Source organism: Suillus plorans (genome assembly GCF_016647745.1).
Source record: "Suillus plorans strain S12 chromosome Unknown HD556scaffold_15, whole genome shotgun sequence".
NCBI classification, from domain to species: domain Eukaryota; kingdom Fungi; phylum Basidiomycota; class Agaricomycetes; order Boletales; family Suillaceae; genus Suillus; species Suillus plorans.
Window position 1 is genome coordinate 594,378 of NW_024537399.1, and position 26,278 is coordinate 620,655.

Sequence of the window (26,278 nt, forward strand, 5' to 3'; positions counted from 1 at the left end):
ATCAAAGACTTTCCAATCTGAAAAAAATCGTTTGAAACTGAGAAAACGGGACCGAGGAGGTATTCGCATGCTAACCTGTGGGCAAAAAAAAAAACCAATTTTTATGAAAAAGAAGTATTCTAATTGGGTTGATTAATTTGCACAGCCCATCTTTTTTTACCCCAACAACAATTCATCTTTAGTACTCAATTTACAATTTCTACCACATTAAAATCAAATAAACTCGGGGGTGTATACCACCCCGATTACACTTATATAGACGCTCGGGCAAAGGGCCGCTGATGTGATTTGCCGAAGTAGATGCTATTCGCTACCGACAAGCGTTCGCCGCGCGCTGAAAGTGTTATGTGACGATGACGCGCTGATGTCGGGATTGAGTATCGGCTGTGGAGGAAAGGGTTCAATTTCCCATGAGGGGTGCCTCGAAGGTTGTCTTTCGGGTTTTTTTCATAGCTTATTCCAGCTTTAATAATTTCATTTTTCTTTCTTTTCCCGACTCGGATTTCCTTTCCCTTTCTTTATTTAAAATCCCGTCCATCAATCTATCTACTACCATTCCTCCCATTACACCCTCGTCCTCTACAAATGATTGAGCAACAGTCAAGTTCTCCCCTCGCTATCAGCTCTTACAACGTCGCTCAGTTACAATTATCCTTACAGTGAGTATCAATTTCAATCCAGTTTTTTTTAATTTCTATTCCAATCAAGATTTCATAATCCGACTGTCATATGTCAAGATCATGTCTTGTCAAATATTGTTTTACAATCTTTCTTTCCTCTCTCATCATCATCATCACATCAAAGAGCTGCACAGTTGACCCCCATCTTCAGACTTGGTCCAAAAGTCGACCCTGTTCCCTTCTCGGACGATTTATCAAACTGTGCCTCTCCGGCTATCCTGTGGGTTATTCGTGCCTTGTCTTGCCGCCTCCCGATCCCCATATCTGACTTGTCTCGTTTATTATATTTACTTTAGTCCCACAGACTCCGACTTTGATTATCCTACTCGTCGAATGTCAAGCTCTACCGTCTCGGCAGAGACAGAGAGCAGTGCAGCCTCTCGCCCTGAAAAGCGTCCCTTGTCTCCCTCTAGTTCCCCACAACCCCTCAGAACCCGTCCTTCCTTCTCCTCAGACAACCAGTCTTCCTGGCACTTTGACTCTACTCATCATAGTCCTCAACAAGACGACAAGGCATTAGAGACTGGTCTCGACAATTCAAAGGTACAATTACCTTCCATATTTACTACCTTTGAGGATCCCTTTCGTCGTGCTTCCTTACCTGCCCTTTCACAAGACTCAAATCCTCGCTACCGATCCGCTCCATACCCTCCCACTCATCTCCGTCGCGCATCGCACGCGTCCTCTAACCAGTCCAGTCTCGGTTCATACCATTTCCCACCTCCTTCCGATACCTCTGAGTTCCAAGATAAATCTTCTAGCCGTCCTCGCTTGACTGCTGACACACATCTCAATTACTCCTACGGAGACTCCCCCTCATACCTAAATACAGCCCTTTCCAGTACAACTACCCCCAGTTCCCATTTTCCCTCTTCCACTTTCACATCGCCCCTCACCCCTGACATCAAACCTCAGGGCGTCCCTGCTTCAGGATACATAGAATCCGACAGTTGGAACGACTCCCCCTCTGGTATTGTTCGCCCAAGCTCGACAGGCCAGTTACCAAACACCCTCAATAAGTACGACGACAACGTCAGACAGTCCTCCTTTAGCACTTCCCAGATGTTTTCCGCTACTCCACGTCTTCCTCACCAACAGGATCGTAGACTCTACCCCTCCTCAGCTCAACCTAAGGACGACTGGAATTTTTCTAATCAGGATTATGCATTTTCCTCAAACAGTCCGTCATTAAATACGACGAACAGTCCAGTACCCTCCGCAGCACCAGTCCCGGCAACAACCTCCTCTCCTACATCTCACTCCCCTCCGTCTGCTCCATCTACATTAGCTGAACGCCCCATGCGGAAGAGGGGCAAGTTGCCCAAGGAAACCACAGATTATCTCAAGGCCTGGTTGCATCGTCACTCAGATCATCCATACCCAAGCGAGGAGGAGAAAAAGCAGCTTTGCCATGCCACTGGATTGAGCATGAGCCAAGTGTCCAATTGGATGATTAATGTCCGCATTTTCTACCTATCCTCCTCGTCATTCAATTAATTAACATAACTCGCAGGCTCGCCGCAGGATTTTAGCTCCCGCCCACCGAGCAGCACAGGGACCTACCACCTCTGCCCCATATCCCTCTTCCACTCGCACTGTGCCCGCTTCCTCACTCTTAGATCCGGTTGCGCGTCGTGCTTCACTGCCTGCAGAAAGTCTGCAGTTGTATCACCCCATGTCTCTCCAGTCGCTGCAAGGAGGCCACGGCCACCAGAACTCAGCGTCTGCAGAATTCGGCGGAAGTGGCCGACAACTTCTCGCACGCCCAGCTCACTACACTGGTGGTGGTGGCGGCGGCGGCGGCAGTCTAGACTACTCCCAGAATAGACTTGGGCTGTCCACTTACAATCTTGGACACAACCATCACTCTGGGAGTGGAGGGCAGTCCGGCTATCTTCCATCAGGCGTTCCGATGTCCGCACCCCCCTCCCTTCCACCCAACCCTTTTGGGTCTCACAACATGCACAATCAATCTTCGTTGTATTCTGCACAGCATCATCATTCGTCGTTGTCTCCTGGCTTCATTTCAAGCCCATCCCAGAGCTCGCCGAGGTTGCCCGCCCACTCGGCGGATTCGCAGTCGCATTCCTACTATAGCGAAGGACCATTGCATCCATCTGTAAATGCTGGGCCTGCTTATTCAGCTCCACAGTGACCACGACGCTGTAACAACATTGAATCCTATGTGGATGCCTTTGTTTTATCGAAAAACAACGTTCGTGTAACAATATTATTATTACTGACTACCTAAAGCAACCTAATCATTGTACTACTCGTATCAACTTCTTGAGATCACACACTCCAGCCTTTGCCAAGTGTTCTTCGTTGGCCACTAAAATTGCACATCCCAATAAAACAATTAAATTTTTGTTCACCGGGTTCGGGCCCAGTCTGTTGCGACATATTTCTCCCACTGCGGTGTTGCACATGATCCTGCGGAACCTCTCGTGTCTGCCCGCTTGCAGCCGATTTGATTCTTGATTCCTGTGTTCTGGGGTTCTATCTCTCAGCGCGCTGCTTCTTATGCTGAGCCCGGATCTCCCTTTTTCATAATGAAATCTGGGTACTGCGAAGTCCTAAAGTAATCAGACCGTTACCTGCATTATTTGATATTAACACCTCGGGATGTGATATTTCCCCATTCCGGGTAGGTTCCGGACCGTCTGATGGCAGTGTGCGATTGAGTTGGAACGTTCGGGATCACCATCATTCGGCGCTAAGGGCTAGCGATTTGCTAACTCAGGACACCAACTTCATTTTACCTGCTGGGGAAAATACGTTCCGAAAGTTTGCAGAAGATGCCGTGGATCAATCCGCAAGCTCGACCGCTGGAGTCGACTCATCGCCGATCATCATGACCTAACCGAAGCTAACCGCAAAAGGACTGTCCTCATATGTACGACACGGTCGCGGTACACTGGTGAGAAATGGGCGACAGTGCGGAGGGCCCAGATCACCATTTGTGCACCTCCTTCGATCCGTTGACTCCTTCGTTACGGCGCCAAGCGCTTTAACTTTATCACTTTTAGGACGAGAGCGTGTACATGCTCACGTGAGGGGCGAAAGCTCCTGAAAACGGCCACCGCCCCGTTGGGATGGCTACGCATCGCCCCCATTTATCCCATTCAAGGCGCTTCAGGAACTCCACTCCGCGCTCGATTCAGTACAACAATGTGATGTAAGTGCAGGAACGGTGTGGCGTTACTTTAGCCTTCATATCTGACTTTAGTTCATTTGTGCGGAGAAAATGCACCGCACCGTACGTACTATTGGTATATTGATTGCACAGCTATCGAGAATGGAAAGGGGAAGATCACGCCAAAAAACAATGAGGAATAATAGTATTTCAAAAACACACCCAAAGATTGCCCAAAAAAACATATAGATAAGTGGCAAGGCACCTCTCCCATCCTTCGCTTAAAAGGTCGAGAACGACAATCAGGCGAAGCGCATACGACATGTCTTGCCGTTGGTCTCTCATGCGTGAACTGGCCGCCGAAAATTGGTGTCAAAAATCCTCGAGAGGGTACGAACCTGGCGAAATAGGTGGTGGTGGGTACTTCCAGCAACCCTGGCGTGAATTCACGATGCCGTACTTGATACGCGCGCAGTGACAAGATCAATGTCATCCTTCGATGCGGGATAAATGACGTGTAGCTTCCAGAACATGGCCTCTGATTTTACCACAGCGAGAAGGACGACACTGCACGAGAGAAATAGCTGCAGCGTGTGTCATACCGCAGGAATCAAAAACAAAGAAGCGAAGGGAAAATTTGACAAAATCAACAGAATAGGGTGGCGGGGAATATCTTCGATCATTTTTACCCGAGGGAATTAAAAGAAACAGACGGAAACTGCCAGAGCGCGGCATGAATGACGGGAAGTGTCCAGCATGGGCACCCAAATGACAATAATCTGATGCCACAAAATATAAAATAAAATGCAAGAGCGGACACTTACTTGAACGCCTCTCAACGGCCATTGGAGCGTCTATAGAAATCCAAGCTCACGAGAACAGGAATGTCTTGATCCTAGGGAGCCAAAAATATCAAACCAACTTGCAACTCTACAAACAGAATGATACGGCGGAATAATTCGATCAGTAATCCATCTATCTTATGACCGTACCTGACGGGACAAGTTCGCGTGCGCGATAACACATAGGAGAACTAGTATGTGACCGCGTGTTCATGGGAAAGCAAAGTGCAAGGCCCGCAGTGAGTAGCGGTCCGCCTCACACTAAGAAAGCAGAAGGCACCTACTTTGCGATGGCAAACCTGAATGAAGCCGATGCCTCCATGACTCTCATTCAGGAACGTAAGCATGTCAGAATAAAGTCCTTGGATTTCTTTAACTTGCTCAGGAAGGTTCTGCCATCGTTCAATATTCAGGCCTGTCTCGATGCGCTGTCAGGCAAAATAAGATGGAATGCGAGGGAACGTGCCTGGAAGAGTGAGCGTTTTCGCTCCACGCGTCCTTCTTGTTGATGGCCTGAATAGGTATGGTGATAATAATGCTTTCTAATCTTGATAGAAAATCTGGACTCCCCACTCCTGTCGAGAAAGGTTTTCACCGCTGATATTTGGTCATCCTTGGTCGCAACTCTCATTATCCAGGTTACTGAGGCAATGCAATCTGAATGTCTCGCAAAAAACCCAGTCGAGATACTGTATGTTCCCACCATTATCGTCAAGACTCGGCGAATTGATAAGAACTATTCAAAGAGCCTTGCGAAGCGCTCTCTGTCTGTCTGGAGATTTGGCCCGAGTATACAGGCACTATGTCAGTGCGGAGCACGTTGTTTCATAGCCTGCGATCAGAAAAGTCAAAATCTGACAGAAAATTTAGTCTGTGCTCATGTGCTGAGAATCGGAGGCTTCGGGATTGGAGGCCACTGCATTGGCGGTAAATTGCTGAAACATACCAAGAACGGTCAGGAGGTCCCTTTGTCTTGGAACATTCCTTTTCGTAAAAACGTCCTAAAGGCGATAAGCTATAGCGCAATGCAATTGAGATGCACGTGCATATGTGCGACGCCGCTGATTAACGACTCCGCCACAGGGCAAGATTCGTTAGTAGCGGAAGAGATAACTCGCTCACAAATAGTCTTAGCAGGGGTATCCAAGTCTCGAATATAGGTCTAAGCGCTAGTTGCCGTGCAGCAGTGAAGATTACATAGTAGGCATTGGCTAATTTGTCGTTTGCCCCTGCTGAGGCGTTGGATTGCCATGGTGCCCAAACCCTGTAAGGGTAATGTTCAATACTTCATGAATATAACAAGTCTACAAAAAACTACCAGCAAGTTCAATGACGTCCAAGTTGCTTTTTATAACCAGACAATGCCATTCATGGATTGCGGACCATGCTCTTGGACGGCCTGAATCGAAATATCCTGCAGCTGCAAAGACGTACTTAGATCGGCAGTGGGCTATGATCTTGCCTGATCCGCTCTGTCCGAAAACACTGGATAGAGAGTTTTAATATACGCAGCCGTGAATGCCGGAGCCTAAAATAACGGAAGCAGTGTGAACATAACCAGTAATTTTTTTTGCAGTGCACATTCAAGGTTTCATCGAACGGGAGAAAACTTTTTCCGCGTAAAGGGAACGTGGAGGCCCCGGGCGGACCATAACCACGCTGCAGCCAACATTGACGCACTGGTGTCGGATGATATCATGACTGACCGATATTCTCCGCTGTGATTTCAATCCTGTAAGTGACTACAATTTTACTAAGCGTGATGAACAAGCCTGACCCTGTGATTTGTGTTGGCCCCTTGAAGCGTCACTATCAGCACTCCGAATTCGTCGGCACTCATACTGGCCAGGTTGTCGCAAACGAAGTCGGGTTTATGGTAAATGTCAGACTTCTCCGGTATGTAAGCGATAACAGTCAGGTCGGTCTCCAACAGCCGAGGTCTTCAAAGACATTCTATGACCATAAGTTGTACCATACCGAGCCTCCCAGTTAGCTTGAAGGAGATCGTGGTTTCCTTGATGGCATAGCATCTCCGCGAGATTACCAAAAGGTAGCGACGGAGCAGAATAGGCCGCGAAGCATGTGCAAGGAGGTATTGCCTGATGAGCAAGTGTATTATGTCTTTCAAGACATGACTTGAGAGGAGGATACCTGAGCTTAATTACAAGTTGTAACTGACATGGGGCTCTCAGTGGTAAAACGCGGGGCTTAAAGCTTATATGTTCATATTTAGAAAACGTCTCTCACGTTCCTTTACAATCCCGATTGAAGCTTCGCCGTGACTTATTTGAATCAACTTGATGCTGCAGTCTTCTTCGCCAATCCACTGAATTAATGTCGAAACTCGAACCGATATATCAGCAGCTATGTTCTCCTCTGGCTTCCGAGCTTCTCTCGATCCATCCGAACGACCTGGCAGCTTCTGGCTTTCAGCTTCCTGGAAATTGGAAGGGTTGGTGGGAATGGGCTACATCAATAGATGATGAAAACACACCGTACTTCCCAAGGTGGATGTCGATTCTCCATTACTATTCTGCGACGCCAGATGACCAGCGGACGGGGAACCAAGTCCCGAGTAATAAATCTTCAGTGGGCTTGCTTTGTGATGATCGGCGCGTGCAGACAGCATGCTCATCTTGCGATAGATCCCGCCCGATTTGAAAGTGCTCATCGATGACACTGTCCGCGTCCAGTTGAGTAGAGATCGTATTTCCATCGGGAACACCTCCGAGTCGGGTTAGTCACAATTCAGAGACCTATGATCAGGCGCTCTGAACAGCTTTCTCACTTATTGACTCATCGTAATGCTTTCTATGTCCAGGAAATGCTCATCGATCGTATGGCATGTCACCAAAAAAAGAGCACGAGGTCTCCAGGATGTCAGGATACATCGACCAACTTTTATGCCCAGGTTCTACGGATACACTAAATCATGTTGTTGATGTGGGTTCAGGACAAGTTAGTATTTTTGTGCTTATTTTCCATCTTAAAAGTTACAGGAATGCTTTGCCCAATAATAAATGGTTTTATTTTCAGGGATATCTGTCTCGTGCGCTTCAGAATTTAGGTTTCCATGTGCTGGCTCTTGATTCCAATGAAATCCAGACCTCTGGGGCTGAGCGCTGGAAAGCAAAAGAAGCGGCAAGAAGGCAGAAGCAGTTTAAAAGGGGAAAGGACGCCCAGAGCTTGCCCGACTCGCAGCATCATTACAACGATCCCCTTTTCCAATCACACGTGGCAACCTCTGTGCCTTCGGCTTCCACTGCCAGCAAAAACATAATACACAGCCGTACGGGTTCTCTTACCCATCAGACAATCTGCATCAATCCCCGTACACTTGAATCGTCAATTCATGATTGGCTTCTCTCCGGTGAAGACAACCAAATCGCTGGTTGTACTAATATGATCGGAGATTTACTTGTCGATAGGACTGAGCGACGCACACCTGAGGAGAAGCCTGTCCCTGTGATGATGGTTGCCCTTCACGCCTGTGGATCACTCACGCCTGATGTCCTTCGCGTGTTCTTGTCTAATTACCGTAGACCCTCAGCCCCCGGTATTCGCATTTGGACGGCACAGGCACTCGTCGTAGTAGGATGCTGTTACAACCTGATGGTGTCTGAGGGTGAGCATCGGTTTTTATGGCTGGTTTAGGCGAGGTTTGCTACAACTGCACTGGTAGATTTTCCGCTGTCACGGTCGCTGCGTGAGCGAGTCCCAGTAGCAACACTTCCCCTTGCCTCTCGCCATTTGGCTGCACAGATACCATCTCAATGGCTCCGTAATGAAACGTCTGCCCGTGAAACATCTCTGGCAATACGGAAGGTCGTTTTTCGAGCCCTCCTTCAGCCTGTCCTTCAAAAAATTGGTGCACTAGAAGCCTCCGCAAATCATACTGCAACCTCTTCATCATATGATGTCGAAGAGCTCCGCGGCGTAGGTCAAACACAGGAAAATAGGCGGTTGGGAAAGCTCCCTGATGCTGCATACAAGGACTGGGAAACATTTCTGGATCGTGCAACTTCGAAGATTGGCGTTCGACTCGACCAGATTGCAACACAGCTTCCCGTTTATATTCATGACAAGCATAGACGAATGCAGTTGGAAAGCGCTTTGTCGGTATTGCACGTGTTAAGGTGCATCATGGGACCTCTGATAGAATCCCTCATCCTCCTTGATAGGCATGAATGGATTCGGGAAGAGTTGAGTCGAAGTAGTGAAACACAGGAATCAAGCCCAATGGACGTTGAACTGGTAAACCTGTTTGACCAGGCAACAGGAAGTGGAAGGAACGTAGCTATTGTTATCAAGCCTTGTGAATGGCCCAATATGATTTAACATTGCTTGAGCCAGTCAGACGACACCTTTCTTTTCTGTACATCACAGTTGAACGTATGTTATGGATCGATTCAATTGACGTGAGAGCCTTGAAATGGCCATGAAAATATATCTTTTCCGATCTTCACTACAATGGTATCCGCATCGAACCCTCCGATGTGGGCGGATGAGACTCTAGCACCGAATCGCTGGTTTAGCGTCGGGATTAGCTCAGATGGAAAGTGCGGAACACGCGGAAAACATTTGGCCTGAAATTGTTTATTAGATTCCCCGATGTCCCCGTTACTGGTTAAGTCGTTGTCCGATGTGCCTTCCACTATTGTGACCCCTTCATAAACGCGAGAATGTCTTTTGGTGTCGGTGTCACCGTTCACTGATGTATTCGGGTCCAGAAGAACCCATGCTATTGAAACGTGGAACCGTGGTTGGCTGTAGAAATCTCGTTGACGCAATGATTGAAGGGTCGGCGACAGTGCGGATAGCAAATCCCTCAGCTACAACAAGTCAGTTTGGAATCACGTTGATGTCACTGGGACGAACTTCATTATGACCGGCTCCTACCTCGAGGGAAAGGAACGCCCTCGTTCGTTCATCGTTTTCAAGTTCGGAAAACGTTGCAAATGAAGCCTGAAAACTTCGCAAACGATAAGAAACTGCAAGTATTCAATGGATTGTACATGTGGCGTACGGGGTTCGGCGCGAAGCAATCAGCTTTATGGCTCGTTTGAATCCTTCTCTTTGATGGGCGCGAAGAAATATCGGTCGAGTCAATGACAAGTGCAGCTCCCGCACCCTGCGAGAGCTATCGACTACCAAGCCACTAGTATTGCTACTACATGAGACAATTTCTCCTATGGCATGAGCGGCCGGGACCATTTCCTTGACGATGTCCAGTACTTCATCGATCAACGAGTACAATGCAGTTCCAGGGTGCACGGCGAGGGGAATGTAAACATATGCGGCATATTGGCCTTCTACGTGTGGGGTTGCACGAACTCGTCCCTGATGAAGAGCAGGATTATCGACAGGTACTGGTACGATGAAGGATGATGCAAGCGACGGTAGTTTCCTGTGCGTACATTGAGCAGCATGTGGCAAAGAGAGATGATGAAATGGTCAACTTCTTCTTTCTCTCTGGAGCATCGGCTGGAGCATCATCTTCTGAGCTAGAGTAAGTTACCAGGGCCCGTGATGCGCGCTTCATGTGGCACGACTCAGTACTCAGTAATGCTTTTGATGTTTTATACAAACCGCGGATGGGCTACTACTACAGCACCCGCCGGCAGACTCCGCTACTACTTATCATTAATATTGAGTTTGAAACGCTGATCATTGCATTATCACTAGTTTAACATTGATTATGAGTGTTCAATTCATCAACAATCTAAACCAGTCAAGTCAAGCTCACTCGCACGAACCTGGTGGTGTACCTCACACTCACGATCATGGCGACCACGGACATACACACGAGCACCTAGATCACCCAGGTTAGTTTCGTCATCGAGCGTATGGTCAATACCAGTAATTTTGTTATATTCACTTTCTTTTAGGTAAATTCTCGGAGCGGGATCTTCCAGACTACTCTCTACGAAACTTCCAAGAAAGAGGCTTTACTATCGGAATTGGTGGGTAAGTCGACAAGCTTACGATACCTATGTACCTACAGCGATCACCCCATACAGCCCTGTTGGTTCCGGTAAAACAGCCTTAACCCTTGCGTTATGCAAGAAGCTTCGTAGTAAATATAACATCGGTGAGAAAATATATTATGATCTTCTGCATTTTGTGAAACTTCAATACACTCAGCTACTGTGACGAACGACATTTTCACTCGCGAAGACCAAGAATTCCTTATCAAGAATAAGGCACTCCCAACGCCTCGTATCCTAGCCATTGAGACTGGTGGCTGTCCTCATGCGGCAATCCGCGAGGATATTAGTGCGAACATGGGTGCTCTGGAGACACTTCAAGCGAAGTTTGGCTGCCAACTCCTTTTTGTGGAAAGTGGAGGAGATAACTTAGCTGCCAATTATTCCCGGGAATTAGCTGACTACATCATATATGTAATAGACGTGGCGGTATGTCTGTCAGACTCTCGATGAAGTTCTGTCTCATGTGCATTTCCAGGGAGGAGACAAGATTCCCCGTAAAGGTGGACCAGGAATTTCGCAATCTGACCTTTTGGTAATCAACAAGGTTAGTCAAAAAATTCATTCAAATATCATATCTCCTCACTGCAGAGGTTCAAGATCGACATCGCGCAATATGTTGACGCATCTCTTGATGTGATGAGACGTGATTCGAAACTCATGCGTGGAGACGGCCCAACTATCTTCACGAGCATAAAGAACGACAAAGGCGTCGACGACATCGTGGAACTTATCTTAGGCGCTTGGCGAACAGCTGGCGAACCCGGCATACAAGGTGCAGTGGGCGATAATGAGTGAGAGGGCAATAAAAGAACGCTTGAAAGAATTGTGATATGACGGGTGAGGAGGTGATAAAACGAATGCTATAAAGAACTGTAAGCGGCTGCATTTGTACTGTATCGCGGTGTTAAACATGACACCGTTGAATTTCTTTCGAAGTGCCAGGTAGGCACTCTATACAAGAGTGGATTTTCAGGTCATGTTGTCTGATCCTCCTGGAACATACCACTCCAACGATGTTACTCGTCTCTGGCTGCATAGAGCTGCGGTTTGTCCATGTCATATCACAAAGGACCACTTCACCGGCCTTCTACAAATATAGTAGTACTTCGAGTTTAAGCTTTAAAGTGCTGCTACCGTGACAGCCTGGCTCCTGCCGAGTCCTGCGAGGTTTGCAAACTTTTTTTTGGAAATTACTCTGAACTATTTATCTTGCGACAGCAGTACTTCAAGCTTAAGCTCCAAGCTTCATTATGGCTTATATGGATTGAATTATTCTGTCATACATGATGTAGTACAACTCGACAATACATAAACCGAAATTCCATTTCGATGACATAATCGCTGTTGCTCTCAGTTGCATTAAGCGCCGTACAGCACCAAGCTTTCATCCATTAGAACCATGATGGATGCTCAGTCAAATAACCATCCGTACACGATTGTGCGTATCAAGCGCAAACGCACGGATGAACCGCTCGACGCACTTGGTGTGTTACTCGTGCCACCCGTTCGCAAAGTCAAGTTCTTATGTAACATTAGTCGTCGAGTCCCGGGTTCGCAAAAAGAGGTCAAAAGGTGGTCGCGATGTTTTTCAGTTTGTTCAGACCGTTGAGAAGACCGTCTGGGAGGATAAGCAACTGCAGGAGACGCTACAGGTGAGTTACGTTCTAACACTCGTCGCGTTCGCGTTTCATAGGAGTTCTATCATCCCTGCAGAACCAAATATCGAAATTGTCGCAAAGCCACGATGAACATAACATCCAGCCCTCGGCACCTGCGGATGTCACGAACCTGTCTGGGGCCCAACGCCATCGACAATTAGCTGATGAGGGAAGACGCTACACAATCGTTCCTACACGCGAATCTACTGAAAATACCAAGTTTGCTACCAGTCCGTGAGTCTTCCCATGATGTTGCCAGATGATCGTCTAACCTAGGATAGTCCAAAGGTCATATCTGCGAAAGATGTTCAATTGCAAAGTGACTTCAGGATGTACGATGCCGTTCCAGCTGATACGAAGCCTGCGTCTCCCAACTTTGACTCCGACATGGAAAATTTCTTACCCATGCTACAAAATTACTTGCGAAGTAAGCTTTCCTTCTCGTGATGTATTGAATGCCCATGCCCATGGTTCCCAGTGAATGACGAGCCCTCGCAAGTTCTCTCAGCTGCTCCCCCAGTGGAGGACTATGTTTGGGACGTGTTCTACAGGCGCCCTTGCACCCTCAGTGAATGGAATTCAGTTGCTAATATTGGAACGCTGTAAGTTACCTAGCTTAATGCGCGATGATGTCATTGGCTGAAATGTTGTTGTGCTTGTAGTGAAGGCCTTCCTCCCTCACTAGATGATCCTTACTCTAGTGACTCGGATTCCGAGGAGGAAGATAATGCTGACGAAGACTCAAATGGTATATCTGTAGTTTGGCATCAAAGCCTTCATCTGATACGACATTTCCCAGCTGAGGAATATTACAAGAATGACTATCCAGATGAGGATGATTCGGATGACAGTGAGGGAAGTGGTACGTTTTCCGTAGCCTCATTCAAAAATTAGTCTGAGATCTGCCCATAGATATATTTCACGAAAGCTCTGAAGCGGAAGACAATCTTCAGTACGACAATCCGAGTGACGAAGACACCTATTGGAGGTAAGGAATTTGTTCATAGAGTTTGCATTTGTGGCATAAGGATGGACACAACACACACATTGTACTACAATTTGCACAATTATACAACATCGTCACAACGTACAGCTACATTCGTTCTTAGCTTCTTAGATTCCTCAGCGTCTTCATCTTCGCATGGCCGAGTCACATACTTGAGGTGTCTTTGAGCACGAACTAACATTTACATTAAAATACAATCGGAACAAACGTGCAAAGAGATCACATACTGCGTTAGGATGCCTTGACCGCCGCCTCCCAAATTTACCAATCGTCAACAGTCCGAGGAAAACCAGGGTGATGCCCATTAATACAACAACTGCAAGAGTTAAACCCGCGCCAAGGACGCCGGCTCCGGCTGGACTGATCTTGGGTCGAGCAGCTGCTTCTCCTTGTGCTGTTGCAAGAGCAAGAGGAGAACAAGGCATGTCTTGGGTGTTGGCACAAACACTGCACCAATCTGCCGTGGTGTTTACCGCGACAGGCTGGCGGAGTAAATCAATACGATGTAAGTTTAGAGCAGCCACCTTGACTCACAGCCACGGCATCAATGAAAGCAGATAATGGGACATCTCCTGTGAGGTTGAGGAAGTTGTATGTTACGAAGGCTGCGTCACTGGTCCCATTTTTGAAGTTGAAACGGATGACAGGTTCACCACCCCCAGGAGGTTGACGCAGTTCCAAAGCAACGGCAGCAGCATAGTTGACTGGTTGCGTGTTAGTAAAGCACGCGATGGACATGGAACTGGCATACTAACCAATGCCTGCAAGACTCGGGTTTGCACTAGTAACGCCTGTCATATTAAAGAGGGAGATGAAAGGTTTGTATGAAATGGCCGTAATCGATAACGGCACAGGATTTGTAGAATCCATGATGTTTGCAAATCCACTAAGAATCGATGGCAGAATAGCCGTACCGGCAACTAGGGACGAATGTCACAAATCAGTAATTTCTCCCCAAAAAAACTAGACGTACTGTTCCCGATGCCTCCAATGGATTGGTCGCTAAAGACGTTGTACTCGTGCCAATTGGCCAAAGCTTGTGCTTGCGCCATGTATGTGGATGGGAGAGCCTCGGCAAAGGTGGCATTGTGGATATTATTCACATTCATAAAGTCGAATATCTGTTGGCGAGTTCAGCCTGTCGCTGCATCAAGCGCAGGTAAGCATACATTCCACTACAACAATCGGGGTCAGAATACGGATGAAATGTAACTAGCTCGCAACATACCATATTCTCTAGCTGGACTGATCTTCCATTTAGATAAGGAGGCAGAGAGTGCAAGAAAGGTGTGCTTTTTTCAGCCATCTGTTGAAAGATGGATGAATTATAAAAATCTGTCGTATGCGTGTTGAAGGTCTGGAAAACATCATCATTATGAGAAAATTTAAAGATTTTTTTGTTGACAAACATTGCAATTAGTGAAACCTTCCAATGTTACACTCAGGTTGGGATTCACAGCATTGACTACCCTGTGTGAACACTGGGCGCTTGCAGATGTATCTGCAAGAACTCACTAGGTATATACTTTGCAACATGCCAGTCAGGAGACGCGAGACTCATATCACAAGCAACACATACCTGATACCCTCCGAGGGGAGCTGTGATTCTTGTCCCATTAGCAAGAGTGACATTGTTCGAGAGTGTTGGAGGCCAAAGTCCCTGCGTTAATGATACACAAGAATCATATATGACTCCACCTTCGTCTCCAAAGTCTGCTTGAATGAACACCTGGGCTGGATTGAATAGCCCTGTGCTCATGCCAGGGAGGTACGAAGGTGATGACTGATTCAAGTATAATGAACGTAGGTAGCTACCAAGCATATACTCTTGTTGCTACAGAAAGTCGATGAGATACAGTGCATATGATCCAGAATTACTGACGTACATTGCCCAGAGGAGTGATCACCGTACCAGTTGCAGTATAGGTATCAGGGTCTTGATAAAATCCTTGTCGATCACCGTGACGAACGAGTAACACGACGCCCAATATTTCGTTGTCAGTATCTTGCGACATGATGACCGTATATTGATGATTGCGTCGCCCTCGGGAGACTAGGAAGAACTGCTAGTAAATCTGTAAAGAAGAGTACTTGCCAGGGAGCAGACTTGTAGTGGCACTTGGGCCGCCCTGCTGGCATTTAAACCATCGATATCGTGATGACAATTATAACTTCGAATTCGCATCGTGTTAAAGTTCGAATATGATAATACTATTTGGGCCCGAGCCCAGGACGCCGCAGGTCCATGCGTCAAAATCTCACATTGACAATCGTGTAGTCTCGACGGCGAACCGGATACAATAAGGTGCCACCATGGACAGTAACTTGCAGTAGTTGAGGATTTATTTTTTTCGAGAATGCGCGATCGTAGCGGCATGAGTGCTAGTTCCCAACCCCAAATTTTTAGTGGTTTGCGCGAGCTGAACTTCTTTTGCAACCAGTACGCGTAAGGCCTTCAAAGGACCAGTTTTGTCAGCGTCTCCCCTGGTTGTGACATGGATTGATAGCGAAAATACAGATTGCGATACCCGCACGAGGGCCCCGTAAGCACCTGATTCCATACTCAGCGATTCACTGAAATCAGAAAGACGATATTGATGTCGGATTCTTCCTCAGAGATACCTGAATTTAAGGCTACATGAATGCTGAAAGTAAAAGTAATAGTAAAGTAAAAACCAATTTGAAGGAAGTCACTCAGTGAGTCAGTTCGACTGTCTTGTTTTGCAACTGGATTTCAACTCAATATGTGCTTACGGGGTCCTTATCCGGGCGTTTCCGAACTCCGCCCATCAGCCAAAACATTCACACGTACTCCGTACTCCGTACACTTTTCTCTTAGACTCTCGTCTGAATTAGCAGAGGCTGGTTTTTGAAATGATCTTTAAGAAATGGATCTCCTCGATTGTCCTCGACCACTGCGACCCCGCGTGATCTATGTTACTTCCGCCAGCTTGACGAAGACGTTATCACGAGATGGCCATGTATTTGTGAGCCATGCCATCTAGTCACTGCTGTAACGGGCCATTATACCGTTTTCTTGGACCCGGAACACCCCCTGGTGCCATATGATTACCATGAAGCCTGTTAGTGCCTGATTACTTTCGAACAGTATCAGGTACGCTCCCCTAGCCAGACCACATACTCTTTCGAGGTAGGGACATATGGGTATTCGTGAGTAAAAATGTGCCATGACTCACCCCAAGTACCACGAATCTCTGTCTAAACACATTCCGGCAGTGAACTGTACAAGTTTGTCTTCAATCTTATTATTTACTACATATATTAAAACTTAGATTTGACCGGGCAAACAGCTGCAAGGTAGATCTTATCTAGCGCCTCGATGACCAAATCAGCAGCAAGCCAAACGAGACATCACCTCACGATTCGCACCACGCAAGCAACTTGGGCAATGGTTGAGGGTGCCCAGTCAATCCTGCACAGTGCAGGTAACAGAACCACGACCTTCAAACTCATCACGATAGCCTCTGAGAGTCTTGTCTTCCTCGACGACAGAGGAAACAGACTGACCCTCAGCCCCTCGGTCCTCCGACTCCTTTTTACCCATTTTACTGCTTGAAGATGTTTTGCGCGGTGAGCATTGGATTCCACGCAAGATAATCCATTAATCAATTAGTCTCGTAGTCAGACTTTGATGGACCAGTCGTTCTTGATCTACCAATACTTGTGCACCACATCTATCTGCAGGTGGTTCGCTCGTATTCGCGTTGGCGACGCTGCGGCATAGCAACCATGGCGGTAAGATATTCAACCCATAATACAATGATTAGCCGCATCCCGGAATCCTGGACAATCGCCTTCTGTTTCGCGAAGCGGTCTAAACGATTGTCCCACTTCTTACCTGAGGGTGTTCAGAGTTGTTCTCGCACTTTGGTGTATGAGAGAATACTGGAATTCAAATCGAATTTGGTAGGTCGGCTTATCATACCTGCACACTTATACCTGGGAATCGCGTCGCGAGTCGCGACAGTAAAACTTATGATAAGATGTACTTACTTCTTGCAGTCTATAAGTATAGCCACGGTGTCCCGGCGATGACTTGAAGTCACACGTCTCAAGAAGAAGGATCGTGGGATTTACCCTCAAGGTCAAGGCTCCCTAGGCCCGTCAGTGATTCGGAACAGATTGAAACGTATTCAAAGCAATTGTGTATCGCAACCGTATTGATCTGCTGACCAGGTATGTATAGCATGTGTCGAACAATTTCCAAGCACACCATATTAATAAGGAAGGGGAGCACCCCGGAGCACCTTCGTCAGTCCGCTAATGGTGACTACACAAACATGAAGATATCGGATCTGAAGAGGTCAACTCGTTCTTTTGGTCATGGAGACAGATGGAGATATACTGGATAATGCTTGCATACATGAGCATTGAACACGGTATACAGTATAATTAATCCGACGATGCCACCAACATCCCTCTCCCCCAGACACTTTCCCAGGTACTACTGTACCATTCGCTCAATTCCCCGCTGGTTGGCGCCCCCATTGCGTTAAAAACGGTACAAAACGAGGATACACTTGATATTCACATCTAGACGATACAAGGAACGCACGCTGCTGTCTACACATGTAGGACGATGTCACCATGATCAAAATAAATGGGAATTCGTCGGAATACTGCACAACACTTCAGCATCAAACACGAGAGCAATGGACAGCTAGAGAATGAGCACTTAGATAACGCTTAAGCCGTGTGTAGAGATCCTCCAACAGATTCCATCGTCTACGTCGAGCACATGCCAGTGAGCTTTCAAGCGAGCGTAAGAGCGATGGACTCACAAATGGAGAGGCTGTGGGGCCATCGAGGATAGAAAGCTCCTCCTGAGTGAAGGGGAGCCGCGGAATTACGTAGGCTCGAAGAGGAACAAGAAGCAAAATTATGACCGGAAAGCCGAGAGCAGCTGCCCCAAAATTAAGCAAAATCGCAACCTATAGATGACAAATTATTTACCGATGGACTGAGTGAGCACGAATGTTGCTCCGAAGGCCACGAGTTGAATAGTCACAAACATCAATAGTCGGGATTTCCTGACTTTGCGCAGCGGATCATCAGGTGAGGTGAGGGTCTTGTCGCGCATGAGGTACAGGAGTTTGATGGTGATTCCGTTACCCTTGAGCGCATCTGCACCCATAAACCAGCTACCTACGATTAGCGGAATCAAACGACAGTGAATAACCTTACAATAGCCCAGCCAGCACGCCTCTTGGAACGAGTCCCAATATATGCAGAAACGGGCCGGTAAGTAACACAAGGCATAATGAACCTTGGGCAAGATTGGAAACTCGCTGTTCAACGACGGCGATAGGGGCTTCTCGCTGACCGACGGAATAGTCAAATGACTTTTCCATTTTTATAATTGCACCATTGGAATCGTAGCCAGATTGCGAGGATGGTTTGGTGATCTGTTCTTCTTCATCTACATCTTTCTTGGAAGGTTTTCCCATAACGAGCAACGAGGTGGTGTGAATAGGTGCTTGAGGTATAAGTCCGTTGGGTGCAGGCACCCCAATGAGTCCTGCTATGAATGTTGTGATACCGAGAAGGAAGAAGTCGTAGTGGAAACCGGGTGGCTTCCGCAGAGGAAACTGCGAACCCTGAGCTATTAGGGACTATCGAGCAATGAGCCGGGATGTAGTAGGTATGCAAGTGGCGGGACGTACCGAGACATTGTGATCAAAGAAGAACAGGATCCAAAGAATTATACCGAAGGGCAGCGCGATACCGACCCATTTCCCATCTAGCTCCCAGAATTTGACAAGCCACGCTCTTCCATTGGCAGCCTGGAACGCACCGCCTACTGGTAGCGTGGAAGGATTAGAAGCATTAAAACGGCCCCAGTATGCCATGCTTGAAGCCGCAATAAGGGAGATGGGCATTCCATAATCCGAGAAGAAACGACGGATATGACGATGGAACAACGTGGTCTCCGAAAGGCATTGGAACAAGAATGACGTTACGAGCATCAGGAGGGCAAGAGTAATACCCACCAAAGCACCTTCGAAATCCCCACTGAATTGTCGAGTGATCACTTGTGCTCCGTATTGGAGGTACACCCAGGAGATGTAGAAGCCAAACGTGTCGCAAGAGAACAGAGTGACATATCTCACAAAATTACACCCTTGAGAGCCAAAATCAACTTTAAATGGGAAGTCGTTGAAGAGGAAAGGAGACCCACAATTCAAAACGGCCGTTACCCAATGGATGATTGCAGCCCAAAGGTAAACCCAACCCACAAATTGCAGATAATTTGGTGCATTAGGCTGTTTGCAGATGATGTCATATATCGTCCTGTTAAAAACTGTGATTGGTCCTGAATGGTTTCTATGAATAGCCCGTCTACAACGAGGCATTGTCACATCATGATAGACGCTGGTGTTTGCATACCAGTGACGCCCGCAATTGTAAGCGGCTGCGCGCCGAATACAGAAAACACAAACGCAGCCATGAATGAGGATATAAGGACCTCAGTAACTGTGTATTGCTGCGTCGTCTCTATTAGGTCTAGCGAAAATGCTATACCAGGTAGGACACTATACGCCGGAGATCTGTGAGAGCGGACTATGCGTAGAGTTTACTGACATACTTCGCAAAGAAAATGAGAGCGGTTGCGGGAATGACTCGATAATTCCATGCATCTGTCCAGTCACTGAAGTACCAAGGAGCGCGAGCACGGATGTCTGATATGATGCCGGCCCCAAGTTTAGGAACGAACGAAGGAGTTCGGCGGGTTGTAGCAGCATCTTGCAAAAGGGTACTCGATCCAGGGAACTCTCTTGCTTGTTCTTCCATAGGCCGAACTTTGACAGGCATTTGGTTTCTGTACAAAGTTATAGGTATCAAAGGTAGAAACAGGAACTGCTGGACGCTGGACGCTGGAGAAATCAGGGAAATTATGGATTACACGTACTCGAACACAAGTACTAAGTACATAAATCGAAGTACTAAATGGAACAAAAAATTTCAAATCAGAGTAAAGATTACACTCTACTACGTACGTGGCACGACGACCAGATCTGCGATCAACTAAATGGGACGCGTAGAAAGGTCTTGGTCGACTCTCACCTTATCCAATCTCCTAGCATCCAACCCTATGTAACACGTATGTGCGGTCATTCTCCATCGAGATCAAACAGGAATCTCAGATGCTCGAAACGTGGTCTCACTGGATGCCCTACTTCTTGATGACCTCCTGGTCGAATGTCCGTGAGAAAAGAACCGCTCGCCGATCCAAATTCGCGTTTTTCTGAATTTCCAAAGGACGAGCTCAACAGCCCATGAGGTCCATCACTCGCGCGTCAGGGTTTCGACAAGGTATTCCGGAGTCGAGTGGGCTGCGAACGATCTGACTTCGGGGCATTCTAGAACTTTCATAACCACCAAGAGGAAAACGCTATCATGACAAGCCAAAGTACTGCGGTGCGGGAGAAATCAGGCGTGAACCTTGCAGCGAGCGGAACGGTAGCAAGATATCTCCTTGAAGATAGTGATAGTATCAATGCTATACAGCGCAATGAGATGCATTGCATTCCACATTCCAAGCTAAAATGTCTACACGGAGACCACGTACCTGATTGTCAAGCACGGTTCGTTCTACGAGCCATCCATAGTATCTGAGCGAACATAAATGACTCCTTCTGTTTCGGATTCATCAATCCCCGCAGGGTCGGCAGCACTCTCGAGATATCTGCATTGAGTAATATCATTCGAAGCATACTGGTTTGAATGGCCGTCGTGAAGGTGTCGCGATTACCGTTTGATCTTTCATACACTCGCGAGTATAAGCCGGATAATCACCACTGCGCGTAGGTAAATCAGATATCTTGTCTAGGAGCACGAATTCGAAGAATTACTTCTTTTTTGCATTTCCCTGTATTCGATAGTTTCTCAGCCGAGCATTTGTCTTCGATAGAAATGCCAGGATCATCGGGAGCCAACGGATTACTATGAGATGCAGCCAAACGCAGCGTGTGTTACGTGTGTCACAGATTTATAGACGTAATCCGGCAATTGTACCGAGACCTGGACCACCTGCGCCTCTGTTGACCCTCCTTGGCCTTCCCGCGAACATGAAGTGGATCGTAGGAATGGGAATGCCTGCAGCTGTATCAAACCGCTAGTCCAAATAAGAAGTGGACGATCACTAGTACTGGGACCGATATCTTGAACACCAAATTCAACCCCATGGGTTTGTTTTATGTACTGGCCCAATGTGACTGGTGTGATCATAGAAGAGAACGGATGAGAGCTGACTCGGACCCATAGCCAGAATGCATGGATAGCGAGTAGCTATATGGACCATGAGGGGACGGACAAACCTGCACAGTAGAACAATGGTGGCAGTGGTCCGCGTTCACGCCGCGGCAGTCTTAAGCTGCCACGACGCATTACGCAGCAGTCATCGTGCGACAGACGTCGGGTTGTGTTTGTAATGTGCGCTAGGGTTTGTTGGTGTCCCTGAATATTCTAGAGGATGCGCAGATTTTAGCCGGTGAGGACACTTTTACAACATCATTCACTTCTGCGGTCGTGACGCTGCATTGTGCACTTTATGCTCCATTCTTCCTCAGTGAAGGATATCTTAGATATTGCATAACTTGCCCTGCGACCTGTAATTTGTTTCCAATGACGGAGAGATTGTGACTAAAAGTTATTGTGGAGCCGAAAGAAAATGTACTGTTCAAGGTTTCGGGGGGATTAATGATGGGCTGCGAGTCTGTGACTGTGCACGAGCGCAAACGCCCAAAAATTACCGTTGGGGAATGCATGAACCGAAGAGTGAATGATCCTCGGAGAGTCGGGTGTGTTTGCACAGAAGACGATGAAGCGAAGCAGCACACAAGGGTGGAAGTAGAAATACACATAGAGAATCGGCCGCCAAATACAAATGTATTAGATAATAGTGAACCGAAACGGTTGCGCCGGTTGCGCAGTGCCGTAGTACTTCTTTATGTCCATCCAACCAGACAACGATGGTTTGTTTGCACGGCTTAGGAGGGGTTTCGCGGTCCTCGGGTTTCTCTACCTGGGGGCAGTCATCCTTCTAGCAGTGCCCTGGGTCCAATCTCAGTAAGTCCAATCATTCATCCTTCACGACTGCGCATGTAGAACTCGAGACGTAATTAAGCATTGTGTACATGAACGCCTTGAAGCTACCTTGGAACGCACATTTTGATGCACCGGAAAGGCATGGTCTTGCACGTACGTTTTGCTCCATCGCGTCCATTTCTTCCGAACTCATTGGATTAATTGTGGATACGTTAGCTGGGAAAACGGCGAACATCAAGATTCAGACCGCAGACAATCACACTCTCGGTGCATGGTTCATTCTGTCGGATACCATATATCACGACTTGTCCTTTCCCCCGCCTCCATCTGCTGCAGAATTGCACATTTCAGAGGCTGTGGCACAGCGTCCAACTGTGCTTTTTTTCCATGGCAATGCTGCTACACGGGCTATAAGCATGCGCGTTCGCCTATATTCCGGGTTTACCTCGCGCCTGGACGCAAATGTCCTGGCAATAGATTATCGTGGATTCGGAGATAGTCCAGGCACGCCTACAGAAGACGGCTTGTCACTAGATGCAAGAGCTGCATGGGATTGGCTGATCGCGCAAGGTGCTTCACCGCAGGATATCCTTATAGTTGGTCACAGCTTGGGGACTGCAGTGGCGTCCGGGCTCTCTGTCGGCCTCTCCGAAGACGGGGTCAAGTTCAGAGGGACCGTCCTTATGTCTCCTTTTTCCTCGCTCTATACACTGATAGATACCTATAACATTTTTGGTGTATTTCCTGTCATGTTACCCATTAACATGATACCTCGAGCGGCCGGTAAGTCTGGCAAACATCACCGAACGCCGACATACCCTGACTTGTCTCAAAGGTATTTATAAGAGTTTTCTCATCCACAAGTTTGACACTTTATCGGCGATATCGGTATGTAGATGTCCTGTTCTTAGGTTATCTAGCACCTCACTAATTTGCGTCCAGAAACTCAAGGTACCAATATTGATATTGCACGCGGAGGATGATTGGGATGTCTCTCACACCCACTCTGACGCTTTATTTGACGCTCTCCTGGAACCATATCTCCCTCCCGTCTACTCTCCATCAACAAGCCAAGAGTCGTGGTCGACACAGCAGTGGAGCGAGTACCATGCTCAACTGGTCACGCGAAGGGAAATTCGGGAGTCCTTACTGACCCGTACTGTCATCCCCAACTTCGGGTTAATGGATCAGTTCGATGGGTTTGGAGAACGAATCACCCTGCTCAAGACTTCCACGGGTTCTCACAACGAGGTCTGTACCCTTGAGGGTGTTCAAGAAGTGATACGCGCTACATTCTTCACGCCTGAAAACCTGCATTGATGATGATAGGAATTTGGTGATAGCGTGTTTGTATTATACGAATTGGATGGCTAAAATAGATGAAACCGATCAACTAGACTTGCTGTTCTATTAGTTCTAGCCACACCCTTGGAGATCATAAAACTAACTTGAAGTATTACAACCTGCACACCTGAACTACGTTTCTGCCCGGCTCATTGCATGCTCAGCGTTCATTGCCAGATGTAGGTCAGCCTCCAATTCGTCCTGATTTAATGGTCAAAACCGAGGAATCTGAGTGTATATGAATCATACTTGCCTGTATATACGATGACCGCCTAGACAACTGATGTGCGACTGGCTCCACCATCCCAGTAGGCAGGTCGTCTCTTACAGATTGATCACTGCTTCCGTGGCTCTGGGTACTTGTACGTCCGCTTTCGTCTGACATCCTCTGCGCAGGCCGTTAGATAGTTCAGAGACAGAGCCATCCTAAATTGGCTACCTGTAGACACGTATCTCCAGCCGCCAAATCTACGCTTCGAGATCTCTCCAGCTCCAGTGCTTCCGCATGTCGTCGAGGAGTCGAATGAGGTAACTCGGTGAGCGCGAGGTCCTTTGTTCGTTTGGACGGCGGAGGGACGATTGGGGTATTTAGAAGAAGAGTGATGGTATCAGAGATCGAGGAAAGAACCGATTTTTGCATTGGTGGAATGGTGGGATATACAAGTCTAGGGTTGTGGTCATAAAAATCTGGCGCTGCGGTTGGGAATCATGTGTTTCATGCTAAGGTATAAACACACTGTGGTAGAACTCAAATTGGAGTTCAGTCTGCGTAAGACTCGGGTCCAGATGACATCACCAAGTAGTACAAATGGGGTCGGGAAGTCGGACCGTCTGCCGGCACGGAGTCGGAGTCGGGGACTACATAGTACTGGCCGGTCGCTGCCGCTACAATTACATAATACAACCGAGAAGTGATGCCTTGCAGTTGTACGATGGTCTACATAATTCGCTCACCAGCTGCCATCGTAAATCGGAAGCAGGAGACCTCATTTACATTCAAGTGCTTCTCAGCGTCAATTCTACCATGTTTCTCGATGGAATTTCGCCAAGGGTGATGAAGCACTGATATAAAAACGGAAGACGATTCCTTCAAATCTAACGAATTTCCGGTGGTCCAGACAGATCTGGAAATTGTGCAACGAGTTAGCTCAACGATGCAAACACTGGAACCCTATCTGCACGAGGTTAAACAACCACAAATTCATTTCACAACTGCCCTGAAGAAAGTTGGATGTGGGAGGCGCAGATCGTGTCACATCAGAAGTCCTGCGATGCCTTTCGTCTTGTGGATCTAGGTTCGTAACAGAAATCTCAACTGCAAACCCTTTGTAATTGTAAGTATCCAGTGGGACGGAAGTCAGTCATTCTCAAGCGGTAAGAACATGTGGAGAAGTGACATCAGCCGAGAGAGAAAAATATAGAAAGAACTGTATCTGTGAGTCTGCGGTCAAGATCGGTCACAAGCAATGAGGTCATGTCGAGTATTAGCAAGAGCCCGAAGGAAGAAATGTAAGGACTGTATCATCACCGACTACTTCTCATTCATTCTCAGCATTAGGGTGTCCTCGCCTGGTCTGGGCTTCTCGGATCAAGTCGCTCAACAAGTCGATCTCGTCGATGATCTTCTTTGGCCGCTTTCCCTTCACAACACCAAATATCGTTGTATTCGAAACGATGCATTATCCTTCATATATGCTGATCTGCCTTAGAGCGCACGATATACGTGGGGATCTTGAAACGCCTGCAGTTGACAAGGATGGCGATGTCGGTCATAGTGAAGCGGTTGTCGAACAGGACGATGATGCCGTCAAAGACGTAAAGGCCTTGGGTATTGAAGTATTGCCAGTCTGGGATTTTGAGCGTGCCTGCGCCCGGGATATCGTACCAGACAAGAGGGTATTCCGCATTGGGGTCGGGGAGTCTAGCCATAGTTAGCGTTGTCTCGGTGACGCCTGTGGCAGCAGCTCCCATATCCTTATTAAGCAAACCGCGGAAGGCATTGATGAGGGATGATTTCCCTCCTCCTGCCACCCCGGCTACTGCAAAGTGGAAAAGATCCTCGCGATATTGAACTTTCCGCTTGGCGGCGCTAACTTCTTCAGGTGTGGGAATCACTACAGGTTGAATGCCTTTTTTCAACTTGCGTTCAGCCTCCTCCTTGGCAGCATTGGCCGCCTTTACTTGCTCTTCTGCCACTTTCTTCGACGCGTTGGCCGCTTCCTGGGCGGCAATCGCTCTCCTCTTCTCTTTATCGGCAGCCTCCTGTAGTTTCTTGGACTGCTCCTGGGCAGCCTGGGTGTCTCGTTCGGCTTGTTCTTGGACAGGGGCAGTTCGCTTACGCTCCTCTTCTGCTTCCGCTGCTCTATATCTTGCTTCTTCGCCGGCGGTACGAGCAGCGGCTTCTGCCAGTAAGCGAGCTTCGTTGGCAGCCCGTTCGGCCTCGACCATCGCCTCCATTTCCCTACGGGCCTGATCCTGTGAGGCTGCCGCGGCTTGCTCAGCCGCCATAGCCCTTTCCTGCGATTCTTGATTCGACCTGATGAGCTCGGCGAT

General features: G+C 47.6%; 9 protein-coding genes across 9 annotated transcripts; 5 read left to right on the forward strand and 4 right to left on the reverse strand.

Annotated features, from left to right (window-relative positions):
* Positions 1 to 495: 495 nt before the first annotated feature.
* Positions 496 to 3,084, forward strand: HD556DRAFT_1355513 (uncharacterized protein). The gene is made up of 4 exons (XM_041302466.1): positions 496 to 659; positions 832 to 900; positions 977 to 2,138; positions 2,194 to 3,084. Exons 1-4 carry the CDS (start codon positions 586 to 588, stop codon positions 2,833 to 2,835), a joined length of 1,947 nt encoding a protein of 648 aa, XP_041162811.1. The 5' UTR covers positions 496 to 585; the 3' UTR covers positions 2,836 to 3,084.
* Positions 3,085 to 6,722: 3,638 nt separating this feature from the next.
* Positions 6,723 to 9,184, forward strand: HD556DRAFT_245830 (methyltransferase domain-containing protein). Its single transcript, XM_041310003.1, has 5 exons — positions 6,723 to 7,247; positions 7,304 to 7,394; positions 7,480 to 7,616; positions 7,695 to 8,283; positions 8,341 to 9,184. Exons 1-5 carry the CDS (start codon positions 6,993 to 6,995, stop codon positions 8,994 to 8,996), a joined length of 1,728 nt encoding a protein of 575 aa, XP_041162812.1. The 5' UTR covers positions 6,723 to 6,992; the 3' UTR covers positions 8,997 to 9,184.
* On the reverse strand, positions 8,866 to 10,241 carry HD556DRAFT_245812 (uncharacterized protein). The gene is made up of 4 exons (XM_041310002.1): positions 10,118 to 10,241; positions 9,685 to 10,065; positions 9,537 to 9,630; positions 8,866 to 9,490 (listed from the first exon to the last, which is right to left on the reverse strand). The coding sequence occupies exons 1-4, from the start codon at positions 10,198 to 10,200 to the stop codon at positions 9,068 to 9,070; spliced, it is 981 nt and encodes a 326-aa protein (XP_041162813.1). The 5' UTR covers positions 10,201 to 10,241; the 3' UTR covers positions 8,866 to 9,067.
* A 115-nt stretch (positions 10,242 to 10,356) lies between these two features.
* HD556DRAFT_1232926 (P-loop containing nucleoside triphosphate hydrolase protein) lies at positions 10,357 to 11,443 on the forward strand (the record flags this gene model as incomplete). The annotated part of the gene is made up of 6 exons (XM_041297552.1): positions 10,357 to 10,483; positions 10,547 to 10,625; positions 10,679 to 10,749; positions 10,803 to 11,074; positions 11,124 to 11,192; positions 11,246 to 11,443. The coding sequence occupies 6 exons, from the start codon at positions 10,357 to 10,359 to the stop codon at positions 11,441 to 11,443; spliced, it is 816 nt and encodes a 271-aa protein (XP_041162814.1).
* Positions 11,444 to 11,996: 553 nt separating this feature from the next.
* Positions 11,997 to 13,454, forward strand: HD556DRAFT_246021 (uncharacterized protein). The gene is made up of 8 exons (XM_041310004.1): positions 11,997 to 12,132; positions 12,185 to 12,300; positions 12,362 to 12,540; positions 12,588 to 12,733; positions 12,785 to 12,908; positions 12,969 to 13,054; positions 13,106 to 13,168; positions 13,219 to 13,454. Exons 1-8 carry the CDS (start codon positions 12,048 to 12,050, stop codon positions 13,296 to 13,298), a joined length of 879 nt encoding a protein of 292 aa, XP_041162815.1. The 5' UTR covers positions 11,997 to 12,047; the 3' UTR covers positions 13,299 to 13,454.
* Positions 13,455 to 13,456: 2 nt separating this feature from the next.
* Positions 13,457 to 15,327, reverse strand: HD556DRAFT_1440822 (histidine phosphatase superfamily; the record flags this gene model as incomplete). Its single annotated transcript, XM_041306182.1, has 11 exons — positions 13,457 to 13,486; positions 13,540 to 13,794; positions 13,847 to 14,016; positions 14,068 to 14,232; positions 14,286 to 14,433; positions 14,482 to 14,487; positions 14,541 to 14,669; positions 14,722 to 14,777; positions 14,828 to 14,837; positions 14,892 to 15,146; positions 15,199 to 15,327. The coding sequence occupies 11 exons, from the start codon at positions 15,325 to 15,327 to the stop codon at positions 13,457 to 13,459; spliced, it is 1,353 nt and encodes a 450-aa protein (XP_041162816.1).
* A 2,457-nt stretch (positions 15,328 to 17,784) lies between these two features.
* HD556DRAFT_1464711 (HCO3 transporter family-domain-containing protein) lies at positions 17,785 to 20,146 on the reverse strand (the record flags this gene model as incomplete). Its single annotated transcript, XM_041308330.1, has 8 exons — positions 17,785 to 18,058; positions 18,115 to 18,236; positions 18,287 to 18,474; positions 18,518 to 18,945; positions 18,997 to 19,454; positions 19,512 to 19,646; positions 19,721 to 19,866; positions 19,920 to 20,146. The coding sequence occupies 8 exons, from the start codon at positions 20,144 to 20,146 to the stop codon at positions 18,020 to 18,022; spliced, it is 1,743 nt and encodes a 580-aa protein (XP_041162817.1). The 3' UTR covers positions 17,785 to 18,019.
* A 2,137-nt stretch (positions 20,147 to 22,283) lies between these two features.
* On the forward strand, positions 22,284 to 23,701 carry HD556DRAFT_1440824 (Alpha/Beta hydrolase protein; the record flags this gene model as incomplete). Its single annotated transcript, XM_041306183.1, has 5 exons — positions 22,284 to 22,402; positions 22,461 to 22,534; positions 22,598 to 23,164; positions 23,217 to 23,269; positions 23,324 to 23,701. The coding sequence occupies 5 exons, from the start codon at positions 22,284 to 22,286 to the stop codon at positions 23,699 to 23,701; spliced, it is 1,191 nt and encodes a 396-aa protein (XP_041162818.1).
* A 1,710-nt stretch (positions 23,702 to 25,411) lies between these two features.
* HD556DRAFT_1233087 (interferon-inducible GTPase-domain-containing protein) lies at positions 25,412 to 26,173 on the reverse strand (the record flags this gene model as incomplete). The annotated part of the gene is made up of 1 exon (XM_041297564.1): positions 25,412 to 26,173. One exon carries the CDS (start codon positions 26,171 to 26,173, stop codon positions 25,412 to 25,414), a length of 762 nt encoding a protein of 253 aa, XP_041162819.1.
* Positions 26,174 to 26,278: the final 105 nt, after the last annotated feature.